Source organism: Argopecten irradians, chromosome 7, assembly GCF_041381155.1.
Source record: "Argopecten irradians isolate NY chromosome 7, Ai_NY, whole genome shotgun sequence".
In the NCBI taxonomy this organism is placed as follows: domain Eukaryota; kingdom Metazoa; phylum Mollusca; class Bivalvia; order Pectinida; family Pectinidae; genus Argopecten; species Argopecten irradians.
Window position 1 is genome coordinate 45625834 of NC_091140.1, and position 22460 is coordinate 45648293.

The 22460-nt window shown below is 33.6% G+C and overlaps 2 protein-coding genes across 2 annotated transcripts; both read left to right on the forward strand.

Moving 5' to 3' along the window:
- Positions 1 to 1687: 1687 nt before the first annotated feature.
- On the forward strand, positions 1688 to 10939 carry LOC138326689 (uncharacterized). The gene is made up of 7 exons (XM_069272691.1): positions 1688 to 1991; positions 4374 to 4542; positions 5180 to 5283; positions 7180 to 7305; positions 7980 to 8162; positions 9582 to 9697; positions 10395 to 10939. The coding sequence occupies exons 1-7, from the start codon at positions 1931 to 1933 to the stop codon at positions 10521 to 10523; spliced, it is 888 nt and encodes a 295-aa protein (XP_069128792.1). The 5' UTR covers positions 1688 to 1930; the 3' UTR covers positions 10524 to 10939.
- Positions 10940 to 11264: 325 nt separating this feature from the next.
- Positions 11265 to 18928, forward strand: LOC138326690 (uncharacterized). Its single transcript, XM_069272692.1, has 3 exons — positions 11265 to 11757; positions 15089 to 15289; positions 16067 to 18928. Exon 3 carries the CDS (start codon positions 16144 to 16146, stop codon positions 17530 to 17532), a length of 1389 nt encoding a protein of 462 aa, XP_069128793.1. The 5' UTR covers positions 11265 to 11757; positions 15089 to 15289; positions 16067 to 16143; the 3' UTR covers positions 17533 to 18928.
- The last annotated feature ends 3532 nt before the right edge of the window (positions 18929 to 22460 follow it).

The following is a 22460-nucleotide window of genomic DNA, read 5'->3' on the forward strand; positions in this document are numbered from 1 at the left end:
AAATGTCGACTGGACAGCTGATTAATTTTAACTTTTCGGGATTTTTTGTCCAAATTGTACACAATAAAAGAACACAGATTTGTTAAATTGTTTATCAGCTAATGTGACTCATGGTGTAATATTAATCCGATATTTGATAAGCGAATATAACGCGACGATAAGCTCGTGTCGATCGGCAGATTATATAGACATGTAAATATATATCTGTATCTCCGTAACACAATGAATGAAAGATAAACAATTATCTTTATGAATCTGATAACATTATCATATTCAAATTTAAAAGGACTAGGTATGAAAAGGGTCTTTTGTGTGCCCAAAATCCGCTATTTTTCAAAGTCTGTTATTTTAGTTTGTTAATCACTTAATTATGCAAAATGTGAAAATTTCATCAAAATTTGCATTTTTTTATCCAGTTTTTCATCTAGTTAACATAAAGCATTCTAGAACAAACTTTATATTTCTCTAAACGATGTATTCTTCGTGTCTGGTAATTCCCATAAAATATAAAATTAATTAATGCAAAGTTACCATTGTTATATAGCAAAAACATACTTTCTGTCAACAAAAATATCATTAAGTTTTTATCAGGGGCGTATTCAATATTGCAAACGCAGTTACTTAATTACTAAATACTTAATATGAAATTTAGTAGATTTAGGGGCCAAAAAAGTCATTATTATGTCTAATCCTTTACAAAAATAACTTATTACACTTCAAAACAGGAAAAACGCCATTTCCGTCATCTATTTAATTACCTTGTGTGGGTTAGCAATTTGTAGACTTCTAATACATTGGTAGCAATCACGTACGTCATTACCTTTAACCTTGAAATTGTCCAATGGCTCATTAGATGATATGTTCACACCTTTGTAGGCTACCAGGTGCAGGAAATTACGCGTAAAAATATAGATTCATAAAACTGCAGATATTCCAACTTTTTTATGTTTTTATTTCTTTTCATATGTTTCCCACTAAAATGCCATTTGTCGATTGTTTAAAATGTATTTCAAAATTGTTCACAATCTACATGAAACGCGGAATTCATAATTGTTTTGTTATTTATCAATCACATATCCGTCATCATTTTACACAAAGAATTTTAGAATAGAACGTTAGTGTATTACTTTACGGTGGAATTTTGAAATAATTAACCACTGGATACTGGGCGTATTAACGGTACAGTATATAAAACCAACGATCTGGAATGATTTGGGGTGACGAACAAACGCCGTGATTACATTAAGGGTGAATGATTATGTGTGTTCGGGGTAATATAGAACTACTTATCTAGAACTAATGGGTCGGAAATAACACTACTTTCTATCAGTTTTTAAATCACTTTTACGCTTCCACTATCTACCTCCTTACACGAAAGGAATCAACTTTCTACTTTACCGAGTTCATGTTTTATTTGCCCCTTATCAGTTTTTATCATTTTGATATCAAATATTCACTTAAAAGTTACAGATGTTTTTCACGAATTTATAAAGAAATATATTTGTTTTGAATGATATTGAATGTCAAAACCACCTCCACGGTGATAACAACGTAGTTTAAAGCAACCTGACCATGTCGACAAAGGTAGCTTAAAGCCCATCCAGGTAAAAACAATGACCAATTTATAAGCTGGGTCGATAAGGAAACGTGATACCATTGTTTGGCAAAATCTGATGTAAAGGAGCAGAAAGTTTGGGGTATACGCGATTATCCCTAAAAGGCATTGACCAATGAACGTGCGTATTTTTCATGTGACAGGCAGTTCATAAGCTCGTCGAGTTTTTGCGAAAAACTTTTTATACATATCTCAGATATCATATGATTCATTTCATTTATTCTAACCATCTTTAAAACACATGTACCAAAGGTGTTCTATGGAAAAAGTTGATGACAGCATATGAGGTGGTGATAAAAGTGTTTTGGTGAGAAGATGTGGAATATCATGTTGTTTTTCATTCTTTTTATGGGAGTTACAATTCCTTGCTGTACAGGTAAGTAAGCAGATTTTTTTTTCTACTTCCTGAATCAAGATAAAACTGCAGCTGCGTGACTTTATATCGATATCAATATTGTAATCATATTCATTGATATACCGTGAAAATGATTTTTTTACAATGTATAATGTATATGATATTGAGATTGATTCTTATAATTATCTTCGAACACTATGTAATAATTCCATACTATAAAACAGGGCCATACAAAGATATTTTAAGATCATATGTTAACATAAGATAAACGATGGTATATATAAAGATAAACGATGGTATAAACATAAACAATGGTAAATCTAACCAACTAATAGCATAGTATTATAGACGTTAACAGAAAACAGAATGATAGAGCATTACGGAAGAGTAATCGGTCTGTTACATTTATAAAAACAAATATATCGTGATTACAGAACCAAATGCGCTAGAAGTTATTATTAAATTACACAAAACGATTAATGTCATATAATGAATCGTCATCGAAATTGTATTCGAAAGAATTTACGTACCTGCCCATTTTTGAAAAGACTGATTTATGTGTATGTAAAGCAAATGCTCTGTAATATCTGGTTGAAATTGTAAATATTTCGCATATAGCCTTATCGGTAAGGGAAATATTTAAACCTAATTAGATAAAATTCTTTAACACGTTGGCACCAAATGTATGAATAATGACGACACCATTACCTGTCCGGATTATCTTAATGCTAAAATATTGCAGATAAATAAACTGGCATATGCAGTACTAAATAATCGTAGCAAGAATATTACAAACTGTGGTAAACGTATCACTGATATTTCAAGGAATTTTTTTTCATTAAATGCAATCCATTGAAAGGTGATATTTCTTATTTTTATATATATTTCTTAAGAAGACTGGAAGACTGTATGTTAAGACTTAAGATATAAAGGGAAAATATTAAGAAGTAGAAAATGAATTTCAAAGATTAATAATTCAACAAACTGACGAAGTACATGTAGATATATGGTACGTTTCAACTATGGCGTTATCGTCGAATCGACATAATGTTGGTTGTACAACATACATATTGAGACACATCGTTGTTCTGGACTACATAAATAATCATACCTGTTTCAAAATAATTGCGACATGAGTAGTGTGGTTATAAATGAAACCTTAGTTTCCCGATTTAAACCGCAAGTCCTGGAATTCGATATGACCCGAATGCGTTACTGATACCAATTGAATTCAATTTAGCATGCATTTCAAAAACAGATATGAATCAAACAGATATCTAATTTCACTTTCCTTTCCACAGCTCTGACAAAGTAATGTGTTTACACAGACGGAAGAAACTGTTTTAATTTACTTGCAACTAACCGTTTCTATTGAATAACATTGTCAACAAGACGTTTTTTCCATTCCAACCTTTTGTTTCAGAAAGCGCTTTTATTTATACACATCCTTGTTTCTGAAGTCACCTTTTTCCAATTCATTTACCATGCTCAATAAATTTTGATATTTTGATTGTATTTCATTTTTTTACTCCATTAAAATGTTATATTTAAGCGTAAAATATCCTATGAGATATTTGATTGGTCAAATCATAAAGAATAAATTACGTAATCGAAGCGTGCAACACATCTAAAACATGACATTGATGTTTTGTTTTTGCTATTTGGTTCAGCGCTGCAATGCTGTATTTTGATGTTGGGGAATTTCAAATAGATAAATAAGCTGAGCTTGCAAACCCTATCATATTAAAAGTATCAAAGTGCTTTAGAAATATAAGTAAATCACATACAGTCAAATAGTAATATCGCTGACAGGGTGAAGCTAAGTGCAAAACTCTAGCAAATCAAAAGCATTTAAAGTATTTTTCACTTGTCAAACATTATGAATTTTTCCTTCATTATTTTACTATTAAAGTTGTAATGTATCCATGTATAATGTAAGTCGTCAGTTTATCCTAGTTAATTACTCCTTAGTTAATGAAGATGTTACAGAAATTTATTGACCAATATCGTGATGTCCTCAGAAATATTTTATTACGCAATCGGATCTAAGCTCAGGGGTGTTTGGTTCACTTTTGGTTTTGATTCTTTTTTGTCGGAGGGGACACTAAATTCGACTTTATTAGCATGGTACTTATAATTGATGAAGTCCTTTTGGAGCCTATAGTTCTATTAACACTTCTGTATTTTCATATGAATCTATTGATTTTTAGGTATATTATAATTTTATATTATTTTTGTATTTTTTTTTTTTTGGCATTTTTTTATTTATTTTGGCATGTTTTTTTTATTTATTTTGTTATCGTTTGCTATTTCAACTTGCGACGGTATTCAAGATTTAAAAAATTCAAGTGACTCTATCATTGCAATATCGCAATTTTTATTCAGATTTTATCTTTATTAAAGGTTTGTGCGAGTTCCCAGTCCTTCTAAGGAATGACTGGTACAGCACGGACAAAGGCGTCCTCAATTTCACAGCGTCAAGTGTAGTGGAGTACCCTGTCTTCCTCTCCAGTAACGTCAGCAATATGACCTTCACCTGTGACGAAATCAACGTCAACAGATATATACTCAAGTCAGTAGCGCATGCGTTCTTCTCCATGTCTAGCGTCCGTTGATATTTCAAGTATACCTACTTATCGTATTCGTTAAAAAAAGTGAAAGATGGTGTATTCCAATAGATATTTAAGCGTTTTATATCCATAGAAATATAATGAATGTGAATTAACGATTTCATGTACAAATCATATCCTACTTGATAAGTTATATACTATGAAAATGTGTGTGTTATAATATTTATCTGTGTCCAAAGAAAGTAAAAATACATGTAAGTAATGCAATTAAAGATGTACTACAAAATACACCTATGAATGCTTGATTTGGAGTTTGCATGTTTGATAAGGTAAACTGGTAACAAGACATATCCATATACTACGTCTTCTGTACAATATGTTATTATATAAATAGATTCAGTGTGACCTATCATAAACGGTCATTGTTCAATCCGGACTCCTGTTTATTTCCGCTTAATTCCATGGCATCGTTTTTTAAATTTATAGTAAATAAAACTTGTATAATGCGAAAACCTGTTTATACCAACCATATATGATGCTCCTGATGACAAGCGGTTAGAAAAGTTATAAATTAAGGTATGTTTATTATTCATGATAACAGAATGCTCTAGATCATTTATACCAATGATATTGTTTCAGAGGGATCTCTACTTTCACAGTCTTTGGTAATCAGCTCCGTCCGTATCTGTGTCTGACACTAACACAGGTCTCCCAGGAGGTCTTCTATTACTATATATTAAACCGTAAGTCCTATAAGGTCAGCGTTAGGTTCATTGTGAAACAACGATACAATGATACTACCTAGAAATGGTGTATATATTTTAAGATATTTCAATATATTTACTGATGCATTCCTACGCACGAAAACGTGTTATATGAGAACATATCTATTATTAAGCACATGTATACAAAGAAATCGACATGACAAGAGGGGCATACAGTGTTATAAGGTGGCATTAAACAAGAATATAGCATTAAATGTTCCATTTATGTTCACTTTATAACATTATCATTACCTTTTTGGAAAACATGTTAAATTGTTCATCATTTGAATATTGCAAGCATTCAATAGATCTTTATAGTGTAAACATCAGCATTTGATAGACAGCTATTTAAAATGATGAAAATTTGACTTCATAGTATCTAAATATAGATAGTTACATATCAATGAAACCCTAACATAAAACCAAAGTCAATGCATTAATTGTTGAAGTGTTCAAACATATCTATCACCACTATCATTTTTGAGCTTCGAATTCAAATTCTAAGTGAGCCAGTTGCCAGGAAGTGGCCTTAGGTCGGTTGTTTTCCTCCGGGTACTTAATCTGCATCATAAACCTGACATGTCCTTAATTGAGTTTTAGGTAACCATTAACCATGTGTTTCAGATGTTTCCTATAGCACTAGTAATGCAAATATAAATAATATAATAGAAAACAGAGCAGTACATATACCATTGTTGAATCAATGCAGCACGATATGATTAACATACGCCAAAATGCAATTACGCTTGCAGCGCAATATAATATGCACTTTTATTACTTTGTCGGGAAAAGCTGAGCAGCCTTCGTCTATCTTGATTCATTTAGTTGAATTGTTTTTAAACCTTGTAGGGTAGAACTGTCAGGTTTTCGTTTTTTGGATAGAGTCGAGTCAGGTTTACCTTGAAAGACAGATATATCATTGTACATTTTACAACAGCCGAATTGATCATTTCTGGTGCATTGTGAAGAGATAAATAACACGAATTTATGAATTTTTAACAAAAATATGCATTTCGTTCAAAGTTAAAATATTCGTCCCAAGCGTATACTTAATACAAACGTCTTTTCAAAAAAAGTTTTTCCGTTCGTTAAACCTCCCTTGACATTGGTATATTATTACTTAATAACCATTCTTCGTTGACATTTTCTATAAACAAAATGCTGTTCGTTGTTCCCTATTTCTTTAACCTGGAGTAAGATAAGATATCCGCTGTCTGTGAAATAACTCACTTGTATAATGGTGTCAAGCCTGTATACATGTAAAATGACAAGTTCACATTTTAACATATTTAGTACAAATGCTTCAATCATTTTGAAGATGAAACCAATTCCAGTTCAAACAATTTATTTTGTAACATGTAAGAATGATATTCCTTTTTAATGGCAAATATTGATTTTATATTTCTTGAATGATTTATTCAGATCTTGAGAGTTTAGCTTCAATCATTTCTAGATGAAAACAATTCCAGTTCAAACATTTGACTCGTTTTTTTTTTTTTTTTTTTTTTTTTTTTTTTTTTTTTTTAATATTTAAGAATGAAATTCTGTTTTGAATAACCAATATTTAATCTATTTTTTTCTTAAATGATTTATTCAGGTCTTGAGAGTTCAGCTTCAATCATTTCTAAGATAAAATAATTCTAGTTCAAACATTTGACTCGGGTTTTTTTTTTGTTTTTTTGTTTTTTGTTTTTGTAATATTTAAGAATGAAATTCTGTTTTGAATAACCAATATTTGATCTAATTTCTTAAATGATTTATTCAGGTCTTGAGAGTTCTAGTTCAAACATTTTGACTCGTTTCTTTTGTAACATGTAAGAATGATACTCTTTTTGATAACAATTATTTAATTTAATTCTTTAACGATTTATGAAGGTCTTGAGAGTTCAATCAACGACCGTATATTTGTTCGTGATGACAACTTCACAATGACTGCTGACGATATATGTAACAGGGAAACGCCTTATGAGGCTGGGACATTCATAATGCTGGTTCGTGAAGGTAAATGTAGGATACAACATTTAAAATAAAGCGACAATTATATAAGTTGCTACATATTTATTTATATTCAGTCAAACCTCACAACCTCGATTTCAAACTTGACTTTGATTAATCAAAGTGTTCGAGTTAATGAAATGCACTTTAAAATACAATGTGAAATAAGTCGAAACATTCAAAATGTTCTAATTCAATTGATACTTCGTGTTTCGTGAGATCGAATAAGTGAGTGAGGTCCATCTGTATACGGTATATTTTAAGAAATGCATACTAAGTTATTTGTTTATTTACAGCAAAAGAATTCGTGTCACTTTAAAAGTCTATTTATTTCAAACCAAGGAACCATCACCAAGGCAGTGGATCTCATTTAACTTGAAACTGATCCTGCTGACATACTATGTAGCGGCTATTTTCGCTTGTCTCACATTTCGTGATTATAATTTCCAATGATACTTTGGTCTTGAGCAATAGTTTCATAATCGTAGCAATATATATATACGTGAGGATTTTTATTAAACATACTGAGATAAAAGCGATATAAAGCTAATATATTGATATTCCGAAATAAAAGGCCAGGTAAAATCAAAAATCATTTCTATGAAATATCTAGATTTTTATAAAGAAAAGAAGCTTGCAAATAGTTAGTTAACGAAACCACATAAACGTTTATCTCCCAGGAGCTGATCCAAGTTCGATTTCTCGGACATGTCCGGATCCGATCTTACGACAGCACCAGAACGTGTCCATTGTGTCAAGCGATGGTTCATCTCGATGTGACGATGTCCAGTTAGATGTGTGTAGCAACACCAGTATATTAAATATAACGTACCAGGCATGCGCACCAGCACTGATCTACTCTGGTAAGTGTAAAAATGTTATTTTGTTTATGTGAAAACAATATTAATAATGGAATTTTCGAGGAGTTTGTTTTCAATACTTTCAGCTTTAGTATATTTTCGTGAGGACACAAAGAGTTCGTACACAAAAACAAATATCGATGCAGGTAATTTGAGAAAATATTTCATTAACCGTGAAGTTATAGATATTAAAATTCCATTAAAATTATGTATTTTATTGTAAAAAGATTTTCCGTATTCGTCTATGCACATGCATAAGGTAGTTATGCTTGTGATACGATATACTTGGACAACATTCATAGCTATACAAATAAATTATTTGCTTTAAATGAATCTGCATCGTGCCTAAGGCATGGAAACTTAATTCTCCGTAATAAATCTGGGAAGCAATTGTATCTTTACCTCTGCTTTTTAATTCCATCGTAAATTTAAATTTTAAGAAACCTCAAACTGAAAAGTATATACATTTTTGTACTCTTCACGCATTTTCTTCCCTTCTCTTTAAATGAGCAGTTATATGAAATAATAGCCATGACAACGCCGCTACGATACACCGCGATTTAGTTCTCGGTAATTACACATTTTCATTTTTCCTGGTGTAATGAAACGTAGTGAATTTCCAAAACAAAATTCTCTCCAACATAGTAAAGAAAATGATTCATCAACAAAATTCAGCCAGCTTAAATACATTACATCGAAGACACAATTCTCTTTGCTTTGAATAATAGCTATAAACCTAACCATTAAATGCATCATTTACGGCTTACATATATTTTCCATATCTTCTTTCTGCCTATCAAACGTTAATCCATTATGCGTATTACAGAGTTGTCTGCCTTTACGGTAGGTTTCTTCATCACCTTGTGAGCACAATTTACGTCGATTTCCGTGAAAAAATGACGTGACGCTCAAAACACATGACATAACAATTGATACTACCTACAGATAAGTATAAGGCTGTGATATGCAAATACAGAATAGTCCCACTTAGATTTCATTTTTGTGGGGACGCCTTTCTACACTTAGTACTTCATATCTGTCGAGGTTTGAACAAAGATGCGGGTGCCTAGCTGCAGCAAACCGCAACACAACACAATGTCCCGGTCATCCCGGTCATCCCGGTCCATTATAAACTTAGAACATGGACTTATACGCATGAACAAGAATAACTCTAATGATTTTCTTATCAGATGTCTCTGATATTCCAACAGTTATAATACTATATTACTGTCTTTACTTTACTCTGTTGGAAAATATTATCATACATTCAGAATCAGAGAAAAGTGCAAATTCGGTCGATTTATTAAACATTTTAGTGTCGGCGTATACGAGGAGATTTTCCGTTAGAACAATGAATAATTGAACAATAGGAATGTTGATATCGTGCAACTTATGGTGTAATGCTTTCATTTGAATGGCTAGCTGGTGGAGAATTCGTCTGCCTGTTTGATCTGACAGAAAATGGCGTGACCTACATTGCTCTGTGGAATACAGATGTTTCGCTTACAGATGGCCAAACGTACAGAACATCATGCTACGTAGGTTTTTGTTGTAACTTTCGATATTTAATATTACGTCAATCATATTTGTTTAGATATGATTTAATGGGTGATTTTGGTGCTTTTATTACAATTATAAGCTTCAATTCACGAAATAACTCATACAACACGATTCCGAAAACCGTGTGTTTGTTTTATATCGTTTTACAGTAAACATTTGTCATTCGATTGCGAATTTCCCTTGTGAATTGTTTTATGAAACATTTTCCCTTAAAAATGTATTTCTATTTCACATGCTGAACAAAATTGACCAATATAAATACTAAGGTATCTAAGTTTCTATCTCATGGTTAAAAGTTTTATGGTATAAATGTGCGAAAATGTTTTAGACGAGCATATAAAATTATGCTATACTAGTAATGCATGGGACAGAGAAATAACACATATAAGGAAACTATCACATGCTAATACTAAAGCCATTTATGCATCCTCAATCTTGTCGCATAAACAACAAAAAATAGTTTTGTGTGAAATGGCCACCGGGTGGTGACATTTAATATTACACAAAATATATAGACAAACAAATAAAAAGTCATACTGACTAAGGCATAGCATTATACATATCAAACAAAGGAGACGCTTTGTAAAATAAAGAAAAGCATGAGTGGGGGAAAAGCATGATAGGGGTTTACCAATGTATTATGTTTGAGTTTTACATCTTTTATATGACCTTTAGGCTATTGAAGAAGCAAATGGCGTCACCTTTGGAACCGAGGTCCCCGACAGGTGTCACTACAATCAGACAAGTCAATATAGTCCGCCAGGGGGCGTTTATATCACCATGCAGAATGTTACAGGTACATAAGGATTTTATCAATAAACAAACAAGACATATTTTTGTGTTGTGAGCGTTATCGCGAAGGAATGATTTAAGCTACCCGGGAAATATTTACAGCGTGGCTGTTCAATGTGTATACATGTTCATTGAGCATTCCGTGTAATATCTGAATGATAACTCCATAAAGTGGCCCACAACTTCAAGATAAAATATCCAGTCCTTATTGAAGTTGAAATATCAAAGTTTTCTATAGTTCTATTCATGTTGATAAATTAGATGGGAAAACTTCAATTTAATTACTAGCAGTTCTTGGTCATATTATTTTGTCAGATAATTCCGAATAAAAACAGAATTACATAGAATGCCTGAATATAACACAAGGCTGTCTGTGGAAAACAAACCTGTTGTGACAAAGCATAACTCAATATAATAATAAAGCATTAGATAAAATCCTGAACTTCGTGAATCCTTTTCACTGGAGTTATCAGCAGTATTATCAGTTTCAATTTATATATTAAATAAACAGTTTAACTATAATTTTACTATATCAAGTCAACAAACTTAAATTTGAAGGTAAAAATGACTCCAATTCCATGTGTAACATTAAAAGGCAAATAGTGTCGACAAAACGAGAAATACAAATTAAAGCTAGAGCTGACAATGCAAGTTAAAAAGTGTTAATTAGATTTTAAAAAATGAGTAAACTACAAAGCACCTTTGTTTCGATTTACTGCCACACATTACTCGATACATTGCATTTATACAAACCGACACACTAAACGGACACTTGGTAGATAGATATATTGGCAATAATCAATCAGCCACCTGTCAGACAAGCTGTATTTACCCAAACAAGATATGCCGTGTTCAAATCTATTCAAATCGTTAATAAATTCAGACTGGATCTGGTTAAGTCATTCAAACTTTCATTCCCCTACCATGCATGGCTACAAACATTTACCGAAGACTACATACCGATACAATCGCTCTTTGTATAATGGGTTTTACTGTTGAACCAACACTGGTGATTAGTTTGTAGTCGTTTGGCTTGGTACATGTATTTTAGGGGCATATGGAGATATTTCCTATGTAAATGAGTACGTGAACTGTCAGATAAGGAGTCGAGGGGATAGTTAAAGCCCTCATCGTGGCTCCTTGGGAGTTGTTTAGCGATAAAACGTGTAGTTCTACGTAATTTCTCAACGTGCCTACAAACTATGTAACTGAAATCACTGTCTGTTTTGTTTTTCAGAAATCTGTGGTGAGTATTATTCATTTTTTATCGTTTTCACGAGATTTTGAATTGTTTAAGAAATCTATATTATGATACAGTTTCAATTCTAAGAGTTACATACATGTATAGGTAATAAAAGTTATGTGTATAAATTCTTGTCTAATTTAAGGCATGAAAGCTATAATTCGAATGAAGTTAAATGACTAATTCACCTAAAGTCGACACATAATCTTGATTATTTTAACAATATGTGATTTATTTGTTTTTGATAAGTTAGACGTAGTGTCATATGAATATATGGTATACAGTAAATATTCAAGATGTAAATACATTTGAATTGATAACTTTTCCTAATTAAATTAAAGAAAATTTTATTGAATCGTGATACACACAGTGTATAATTAAGTACATAGCAGAAACCAGCTATGTACATTGTAGAATGAATTCATTAAATAAAAAACCACAACTAAGTAGACATTTTATACCTTTTATAACCCCGTATAATATCATTGATGCTGAAAGTATGTAAATCCTCAGGGACAAATACAAATGTAGGTTCATCACTACGTTGTCGTAATTAGCGTTCGTTGAACAAAAGTCAGGAATTTATACTTTATACACATTAAAATGTATCCCTTCAATGAACACAATTTGCAAGTTAACATACAATGGCTTTTTATAAACTTCAGTTTCATAAAACTCATGAGTGTATGTTTTAAATTCTTTCGTGTTTCGAATGTAGGTTAAATACTAATCAAACTATTTTGATAGCTTTCGTTTATATTCTGTACACACTACAGCTATATATCGTTTTATCGTTATATATTCCCATACACATGGAATGTACCGATAGTCTCAGACAATAGCTGTACGTTACATAGAAATAAACACCTCATTGACATGTCGTGGTGATAAGCAATAGGTGTATTCGTACTTACAATGGGGTATATAATTATGTATTGTTAAAATTCGATATGGTTGAACACCAGAATGTACAAGTCAATCTTTAACAACTTTTGGATATCACCCAAAGACTATACCATGACATTCTGAAAACAACGAACCATAAAAAGTTCTTTAAGGTGTTCATTAGAAAAGAACAGTCAGCTTACTGATGTGCTCAAAATTAAATTGTTATTTATTGACGATAGCTTGTTATCCAAGTATTTCATTTTTTTATAAAAAAAATATATTGAAATGAACTTTTTAAAATGAACAGTTTAAGGAGGAAAATATTATGATACAATATCAAACATGTTTATATGTTTACAAAGCTTGAAAGTATACATCTATTTCTAAAATGTTTGAATGAAACTAAAGCAAAGAGGAATAACTCAGGAGTGTCCAAGAGGTAATCAGCTATAGATTTTCTTTTATAACATATGGTTGTGAAACAATTTTTGTTTAATATATGGTAGTCAAACTATTTTTGTATAATATATGGAAGTGAAACTATTTTTGTATAATATATGGTAGTGAAACTATTTTTTTATAATATATGGTAGTCTAACTATTTTTGTATAAATATGGTAGTCAAACTATTTTTGTATAATATATGGTAGTGAAACTATTTTTTGTATAATATATGGTAGTGAAACTATTTTTCTATAATATATGGTAGTCTAACTACTTTTGTATAAATATGGTAGTCAATCTATTTTTGTATAATATATGGTAGTCAAAATATTTTTGTATAATATATGGTAGTGAAACTATTTTTGTATAATATATGGTAGTTAAACTATTTTTGTATAATATATGGTAGTCAAAATATTTTTGTATAATATATGGTAGTCTAACTATTTTTGTATAAATATGGTAGTCAAACTATTTTTGTATAATATATGGTAGTCAAAATATTTTCGTATAATATCTGGTAGTCTAACTATTTTTGTATAAATATGGTAGTCAAACTATTTTTGTATAATATATGGTAGTCAAAATATTTTTGTATAATATATGGTAGTGAAACTATTTTTGTATAATATATGGTAGTTAAACTATTTTTGTATAATATATGGTAGTGAAACTATTTTTCTATAATATATGGTAGTCTAACTATTTTTGTATAAATATGGTAGTCAAACTATTTTTGTATAATATATGGTAGTCAAACTATTTTTGTATAATATATGGTAGTGAAACTATTTTTCTATAATATATGGTAGTGAAACTATTTTTGTATAATATATGGTAGTGAAACTATTTTTGTATAATATATGGTAGTCAAAATATTTTTGTATAATATATGGTAGTCTAACTATTTTTGTATAAATATGGTAGTCAAACTATTTTTGTATAATATATGGTAGTCAAAATATTTTGTATAATATATGGTAGTGAAACTATTTTTGTATAATATATGGTAGTTAAACTACAACATGTGTATTGTTCTAGTATAGGTATTGTGAGCGGTAAAGTGGTAACATGATACCGACCGTGTATCTAGCATACAATAAGTATAGTAAACTGAAGTTATTTTACTGTGTTCATTGCTTAATGAAAGTAAGCATACATGGGACATAATACATGGAAATTCATTCCTTTCATATTGTATAGAGGATACTTGATTCTAAAGATGACATGAAAGATACAAAAGATAATAAATTAAAGCACGTGTGTTTTTATTGTTTCGTGATTATCTAGGTGTAACACTACCGAAAATTTATATTTGATGAAATTTTCGTCCTAACCCTAAGGTTTATAGAGTATACCTAAACATTCTTGAGACTTTTTAGACTTGGAATAATCATCCTCGATAATCCAGGGGTTATTATATACAGATATTAACTTTTTTGTAGATTAATACGAGGAATTATTAAAACTGTGAAAGGTGATATCCCCCGAGGCCGAAGACCAAGGAAAATATCACCTTTCAAAGGTTTAACAATTCCTCGTAATAATCTACAAACGGTCAATAATTGTTTTGTTATATGAAATGAAAGAAGAAAGAACAGCACAAAAACTTAACAAAAAAAATCAAGATAATCTACATCCACGTAACTCTCCATTTTTTGTACTTCCTTACAATTACTATTATCAATACATCCCTGGACTATGACATAACAAAACTGAAGGCTATGTGCGCGACATCAGATGAGACAAGTCGTTTGGTCACATGATATGCATCAACATTTTTGAATCACATAACGGTACACTTCATCGCTCTGTAATCATCAAAGGAAGTATATATAGGCCTATATTGGTAAGGGTTTATTTCTCCTGGATTGCTTTCAGTTTTTGTGATAAAATGCAGGAGTGGGTATAACAGCAGTGATAGTAACCCCTGAGTGTTTCGATGATGTAGAATAATGTGCAAACATATATCTTATATGATGATCCTTGCTTTTCATTACAGTACCAACAGACACAAAAGAAACTGGTACCTCCGAGGAAAGTGTCGCCTTCGCAAGTATCGTCGGTGGCGTGGCAGGGGGCGTAGTCTTTCTGATCGCCATAATCATATGTCTTGTTGGGTGTCTGTGCTGTAAAAAAACAAAAGCTACAGTCATTGTAGTAAAAGAAGTTACAAAAGTAGATCACAAGTCGAAAGATGCAGGTAAGTATGTATAGTAAATGGATTCACACATGAATTGAAATGGATTGACCATAATCTATGACGTGAAAAATTCGTGGATTCTTTTTTTTCGTGGTTTGCATTTTCATATTATACGGTAGTTAAAAGTGTTCATGGTTCATCTTGTAAAAATAATTCAACTACTATATCAAAAAGGGTGTCATTGTTTTTGTTAATCAACTTATTTCTATGCCGACTTCATTTTGCGTTTACAGTTAATTAAGAAATAGATGTTTATTGTGTTTAGGTTATGAAGGTATAATGATAATGGAGCACGTGTAAATTATGTGACCCCGGCGAGGCCGGGTTACATAAAATTTACACGGGCTGCATTATAATTATACCCTCATAACCTCAACACAATAAACATCTATTCCTTATATTTACAGTTTTTCAAGTAAATGAATATTATTTATTCCCGCGTCGGTTGCATGGTTTTTTTATCAAAATACTCATATTTTTTTCTCTCTCGTCATGACCCCACGTTGCTACGCCATCGACTATTCACGTAACAATAGAATCACCGCGCGTGTTGTGCTAACATTATACACTGATAATGATAATACTAGAAAGCATGGTTATTGAGTCCATGTCAGTGCAAACTGTAAAAATAATGCTTTATCGTACCTTCACCCTACACTTTTTAGTGGCGAATGATTTTTTAATCTACCCGAAATTTAAGTCGCACTCATAAATATGTTTATAGCAATAACTGACAATGATAAAGATATTTACCTTGGTGGTTTCTTCTATTTGTAGACGTGATCGTCGATATAGATAAAGATGATGAAGACCGCATTTTTGAAAGGGACTTGACTGCCATATCATCCGCACAAATGAGTGGATATTCCCCGTATCTCCAACGGTCGTCTGCCAAGAGCGACAAGACGTCACCAAAATTCCGAAAGCCGACTTTCGGAAGTCCTCTATACAGGGACACTGGACGAATAGATGATATTAGACCAAGACGGCCCAGCAAACAAAATGGTCGCCTAGTGAAAAACAGTCTACATGGCATGGAAGATGAGACAAATATAACATTTCCTGTTGAGCAAACGTCACTTCCGGATATTCGAAAGGAGGTTTATTATCAGCAGAGCGTTTACGGAGGCCCGGATGACGGGTTTGTGTTTCAAGACCTTGCAGTTGGTGCAACTGATAGCTACAAACTTTTAGTAAAGAACATGAAACGAGGGGAGAAAAATTTGATTGCCGAAAGTCCACCTGGGAAAGGAGAAATTACACAGGTGCGTTCAAGTCCGAGCGAAAGACAAAGTGTTCGAACCAAAAGCAATAGTCCTCATAGAAAGCAACGCTTGCAGGATTCAGAAAATAATGCGCGTAATCGCGATTCTCATTATACTGAAAATAGAAAAGGACACGATCGTTTCATTTGGACTAATGAGGACGATGAACAAGAATTCCAGGATCCAGATTTCGCAGGATTGGAGGGCCGATATGGCGGACATCCCACCGGACCACAAGTGTATGATACAGTACATGTGGACGGCAACACACGACCACCAAGACGTAAGGGCAACGTTCACAGAACAAGTTCATTTGGAAGCAGTTCAAGTAAAACCATACACAGTCAACAGAATATCCGTGACAATAGTGAAAAAGGTTCCGCTGTCAATATTCAAACACAGACAGCCAGAAGCTCTTTGGGGTATCGTTCGAGTGAACAGAAAAATGAAAAAGACCAAAGTATTGTGTCTCGTGAAAAACGTCTTGTTGATATTAGCACCAATACAGATAATACCAAAGAACGTGTTATTGTGCCTAATACAGTGAAAAAGGGAGTTTCTATTGGTATTCAAACAGAACTGGAAAATAAATTTGCATCAAGTGTTCCAAGGGAGAATTCGCCGATGCCCATAAATGACAGTAGACATAGAAAGCTGGACCCGTGGACGCATCCTTTGTTGAACTATGAGTATTACGGAAGCACCGAAGTGAAAAAATCTTCCTCCGTTCCAACTGTGATATCAGGCTATGAAATGGCCAAGTTTAACCCTCCTAATATTGAGTCCAGCAAACACCACGACCGCATGGTCAAACGCTTGGGCTTGACCAGTAACGATATGGTATGGTGTATCGAACCAAGTGCGAAAGGTCCAAAGAGGAGTGCGACTTATAATTTAGGCTCCATCATGAACAGGCACAATGCACACCGATTAGGTCGAGGGAAATCTCGTACGAGAATTGTAACGCCATGGAAATGAGACTTCAGATATTTAAGTTAACACTGTAATAATAACATTGTAAACGACACCATCGAGTGGTGATTTAAATCATTTTCCATGTCTATAGCAATTTTTGTGACTATTTATTTTCTTGATTTACATTCTTAATCAGAACCGATGGTTGATGATAACGTTACTGTCACTATGATAATAACTTTCCTATTAGCGTTTTTTATTGTTTGTGAAAAACAACGCACGAAAATTGTTAAAACATTAATAAAACTTGGTTTACAATACGGGTATACCGCTTGCTTTCATACAAAAAAATATCCCATCGATGGTATCATAGGCTATATATTTACATTTTAACAGACACCCTTGTTTTTGTAACCCATTTTGGTAAGAACGATCCACGCTGTGATTATAAATGCGATTGTACATTAAATCATTTTATTTTTTAATTTGCCTGTTAAGACCTAAAACTACTAAGAAGAGGATATGGTCGAACATTTTAACCTTAACCTTAACACGGTCTAATGACTCACGGAAAAGTACAGTAGAATCAGGTGCTTCAGATTTGTAAGCCTTCTTATTCAGCCATCACGTTAAAACGACAGTGATCAATTTTCGCGGTGTCTTATAGCTCGCAAAATACACAAAATTTAATCACACAAGAAAATACGTTATATTCATAAACATCTCACAAACAGTTCATGATTTTCCATCTCTCCAAGAGTGCATTTCGGTCCCGTCATGATCATTTCGTTGAACGAGGGACCGCAATGAACTCCTGATAGATTCATGAATGCGTTGCATAACCACGTTTTCCTTTGATAGAATTTGTAGTCAACATTTTGCCCTGACGGAATTAAAATATCAATGTACCCGTGATAACTATTTTGAAATCATGTAGTACTGACAGAAACATGTATATACAGGGTGTTTCATAATTTATGTAACACGTTCAAAATGTGAAAGCGTTTGACATACAAGAGCAACGAAAAGTTATTTAATTGTATATGAAGGCATGCAATCAAAAGTTTTGTTATATGAATAACATAACTGAATAATTATTCTGTTAAAACGTATTGACGTCATAATGGCATCACCATTTTCAGAACGTTGACACGTTAAGAGGACATTATACAGGAAATAAATGTTCCATAGTTTGTAAGACATGGTGATTTTGGTTCTCTAATGCCCTATTTCTCAACAAATCAAATCATTTCTATGTGAGTATTACCAGAATATAGAAAGCAATCACCAACCCCACAAAATATTGTCAAATTTATTAATTAGGCATTAGAAAATAAGAATAAATTTTCGATACCGGTGTTCTTAAGTTGCTCAAATGTCAGGGACAGCGTCGTTTTAGCCGCATTTGCAAAGATATGTCTTTAAAAGAACAGCCTTGCTAAGATTACATATTTTATTTTGTTAAGCTGTGTACTGCAGAAAACCAACTTTTTGCAAATGAAATTTTGGTGTTTTTCTTTCTGTATTATACAAATGATTAAACTTTGAAAGTGTATCATAATTTATTGGACACCATGTGTAAAAATTCCATCACGTCTATGGATTCGTCTGATCTACTTCCCACTTCCGAGGCAAAACATTGTTTGAAACATTATTTAAGAAAATTAACAAAAATGACTTGTCGCTTTAGCTAACACTCTTCAAAATAAAGCCTTTTTGTGGCCTAGCTTGTTCTTGCAACCAACATTTAAAAAATGTCGGAATGCAACTAGGTAACACATATTTTGTTAAGTTTTCGGCACTGACGAGAAACTGTTATATTTTAGAAAATCATTAAGTGATATCCACAGATATAGTTAAACAAGAAAAAATACTGTGTGTGATGCTATGATTATGTGTATTAGCAGGATAATATCGCTATCACAAACGATGCATTAGTACATCAAAGATGTGATAATTTTCGAAAATAACACCATTCATCGTAAGGAATACCAAAATTAAAATACAAAACATAAAACGGAGTTTTCTAACATTTACAGATGTACATGTAGCAACATGCATTCACCAAAATGCATGGCCATCCAATGAACATAGAATCAACATGCAATCAACAGAAAGCATGGCCGTCTCAGGAATATTGAAGCAACATGCATTCACCAGAAAGCATGGCCGTCTCAGGAATATTGAAGCAACATGCATTCACCAGAAAGCATGGCCGTCTTAGGAATATTGAAGCAACATGCATTCACCAGAAAGCATGGCCGTCTCAGGAATATTGAAGCAACATGCATTCACCAGAAAGCATGGCCGTCTCAGGAATATTGAAGCAACATGCATTCACCAGAAAGCATGGCCGTCTTAGGAATATTGAAGCAACATGCATTCACTAGAAAGCATGACCGTCTTAGGAATATTGAAGCAACATGCATTCACCAGAAAGCATAGCCGTCTTAGGAATATTGAAGCAACATGCATTCACCAGAAAGCATGGCCGTCTTAGGAATATTGAAGCAACATGTATTCACTAGAAAGCATGACCGTCTCAGGAATATTGAAGCAACATGCATTCACCAGAAAGAATGGCCGTCTCAGGAATATTGAAGCAACATGCATTCACCAGAAAGCATAGCCGTCTTAGGAATATTGAAGCAACATGCATTCACCAGAAAGCATGGCCGTCTTAGGAATATTGAAGCAACATGCATTCACTAGAAAGCATGACCGTCTCAGGAATATTGAAGCAACATGCATTCACCAGAAAGAATGGCCGTCTCAGGAATATTGAAGCAACATGCATTCACTAGAAAGCATGACCGTCTCAGGAATATTGAAGCAACATGCATTCACCAGAAAGCATGGCCGTCTCAGGAATATTGAAGCAACATGCATTCACCAGAAAGCATGGCCGTCTTATGAATATTGAAGCAACATGCATTCCCTAGAAAGCATGACTGTCCTAGGAACATAGAAGCAACATGCATTCCCCAGAAAGCATCGCAATTTCAGGAATATTGAAGCAACATGCATTCCCCAGAAAGCATGGCAATTTTAGGGACATAGAAGCAACATGCATTCCCCAGAAAGCATGGCAATTTCAGGAATATTGAAGCAACATGCATTCCCTAGAAAGCATGGCTGTCCTAGGAACATAGAAGCAACATGTATTCACCAGAAAGCATGGCAATTTCAGGAATACCAGAAAGCATGGCAATTTCAGGAATATTGAAGCAACATGCATTCACCAGAAAACATGACCGTCTCAGGAATACTGAAGCAACACGCATTCACTAAAAAGCATGACTGTAACAGGAATATTGAAGCAACATGAATTCACCAGAAAGCATGACCGTCCTAAGAACATAGAAGCAACACGCTTACACCAGAAAGCATGGCCGTCCTAAGAACATAGAAGCAACATTGAATTTATCAGAAAGCATGACCGTCTCAGGAACACAGAAGCAATATGAATTCACCAGAAAGCATGACCGTCCTAAGAATATAGAAGCAACATGAATTCACCAGAAAGCATGACCGTCCTAAGAACATAGAAGCAACACGCTTTCACTAGAAAGCATGACCGTCCTAAGAACATAGAAGCAACACGCTTACACCAGAAAGCATGGCCGTCCTAAGAACATAGAAGCAACATGAATTCACCAAAAAGTATGACCGTCTCAGGAACATAGAAGCAACATGAATTCACCAGAAAGCATGACCGTCCTAGGAACATAGAAGCAACATGAATTCACCAGAAAGCATGACCGTCCTAAGAACATAGAAGCAACATGAATTCACCAGAAAGAATGACCGTCCTAAGAACATAGAAGCAACACGCTTTGCAACACGCTTTCACCAGAAAGCATGACCGTCCTAGAACATAGAAACAACACGCTTTCACCAGAAAGCATGGCCGTCCTAGGAACAAAGAAGCAACATGCTTTCACCAGAAAGCATGACCGTCTCAGAAACATAGAAGCAACACGCTTTCACCAGAAAGCATGGCCGTCCTAAGAACATAGAAGCAACACGCTTTCACCAGAAAGCATGGCCGTCCTAGGAACATAGAAGAAACATGCAATCAACAGAAGGCATGGCCGACCTAGGAACATAGAAGCAACATGCATTCACTAGAAAGCATGACCGTCTCAGGAATATTGAAGCAACATGCATTCACCAGAAAGCATAGCCGTCTTAGGAATATTGAAGCAACATGCATTCACCAGAAAGCATGGCCGTCTTAGGAATATTGAAGCAACATGCATTCACTAGAAAGCATGACCGTCTCAGGAATATTGAAGCAACATGCATTCACCAGAAAGAATGGCCGTCTCAGGAATATTGAAGCAACATGCATTCACTAGAAAGCATGACCGTCTCAGGAATATTGAAGCAACATGCATTCACCAGAAAGCATGGCCGTCTCAGGAATATTGAAGCAACATGCATTCACCAGAAAGCATGGCCGTCTTATGAATATTGAAGCAACATGCATTCCCTAGAAAGCATGACTGTCCTAGGAACATAGAAGCAACATGCATTCCCCAGAAAGCATCGCAATTTCAGGAATATTGAAGCAACATGCATTCCCCAGAAAGCATGGCAATTTTAGGAACATAGAAGCAACATGCATTCCCCAGAAAGCATGGCAATTTCAGGAATATTGAAGCAACATGCATTCCCTAGAAAGCATGGCTGTCCTAGGAACATAGAAGCAACATGTATTCACCAGAAAGCATGGCAATTTCAGGAATATTGAAGCAACATGCATTCACCAGAAAACATGACCGTCTCAGGAATACTGAAGCAACACGCATTCACTAAAAAGCATGACTGTAACAGGAATATTGAAGCAACATGAATTCACCAGAAAGCATGACCGTCCTAAGAACATAGAAGCAACACGCTTACACCAGAAAGCATGGCCGTCCTAAGAACATAGAAGCAACATTGAATTTATCAGAAAGCATGACCGTCTCAGGAACACAGAAGCA

What these genes read in the sequence shown, in the direction of transcription:
- LOC138326689 (XM_069272691.1), top strand. Translation starts at nt 1,931, where the DNA reads ATGTGGAATATCATGTTGTTTTTCATTCTTTTTATGGGAGTTACAATT. An exon ending in GTCAACAGATATATACTCAA is followed by an intron (nt 4,543 to 5,179) that starts GTCAGTAGCGCA and finishes ATATTGTTTCAG; the next exon opens with AGGGATCTCTACTTTCACAG. An exon ending in CGTACAGAACATCATGCTAC is followed by an intron (nt 9,698 to 10,394) that starts GTAGGTTTTTGT and finishes TATGACCTTTAG; the next exon opens with GCTATTGAAGAAGCAAATGG.
- LOC138326690 (XM_069272692.1), top strand. Translation starts at nt 16,144, where the DNA reads ATGAGTGGATATTCCCCGTATCTCCAACGGTCGTCTGCCAAGAGCGAC.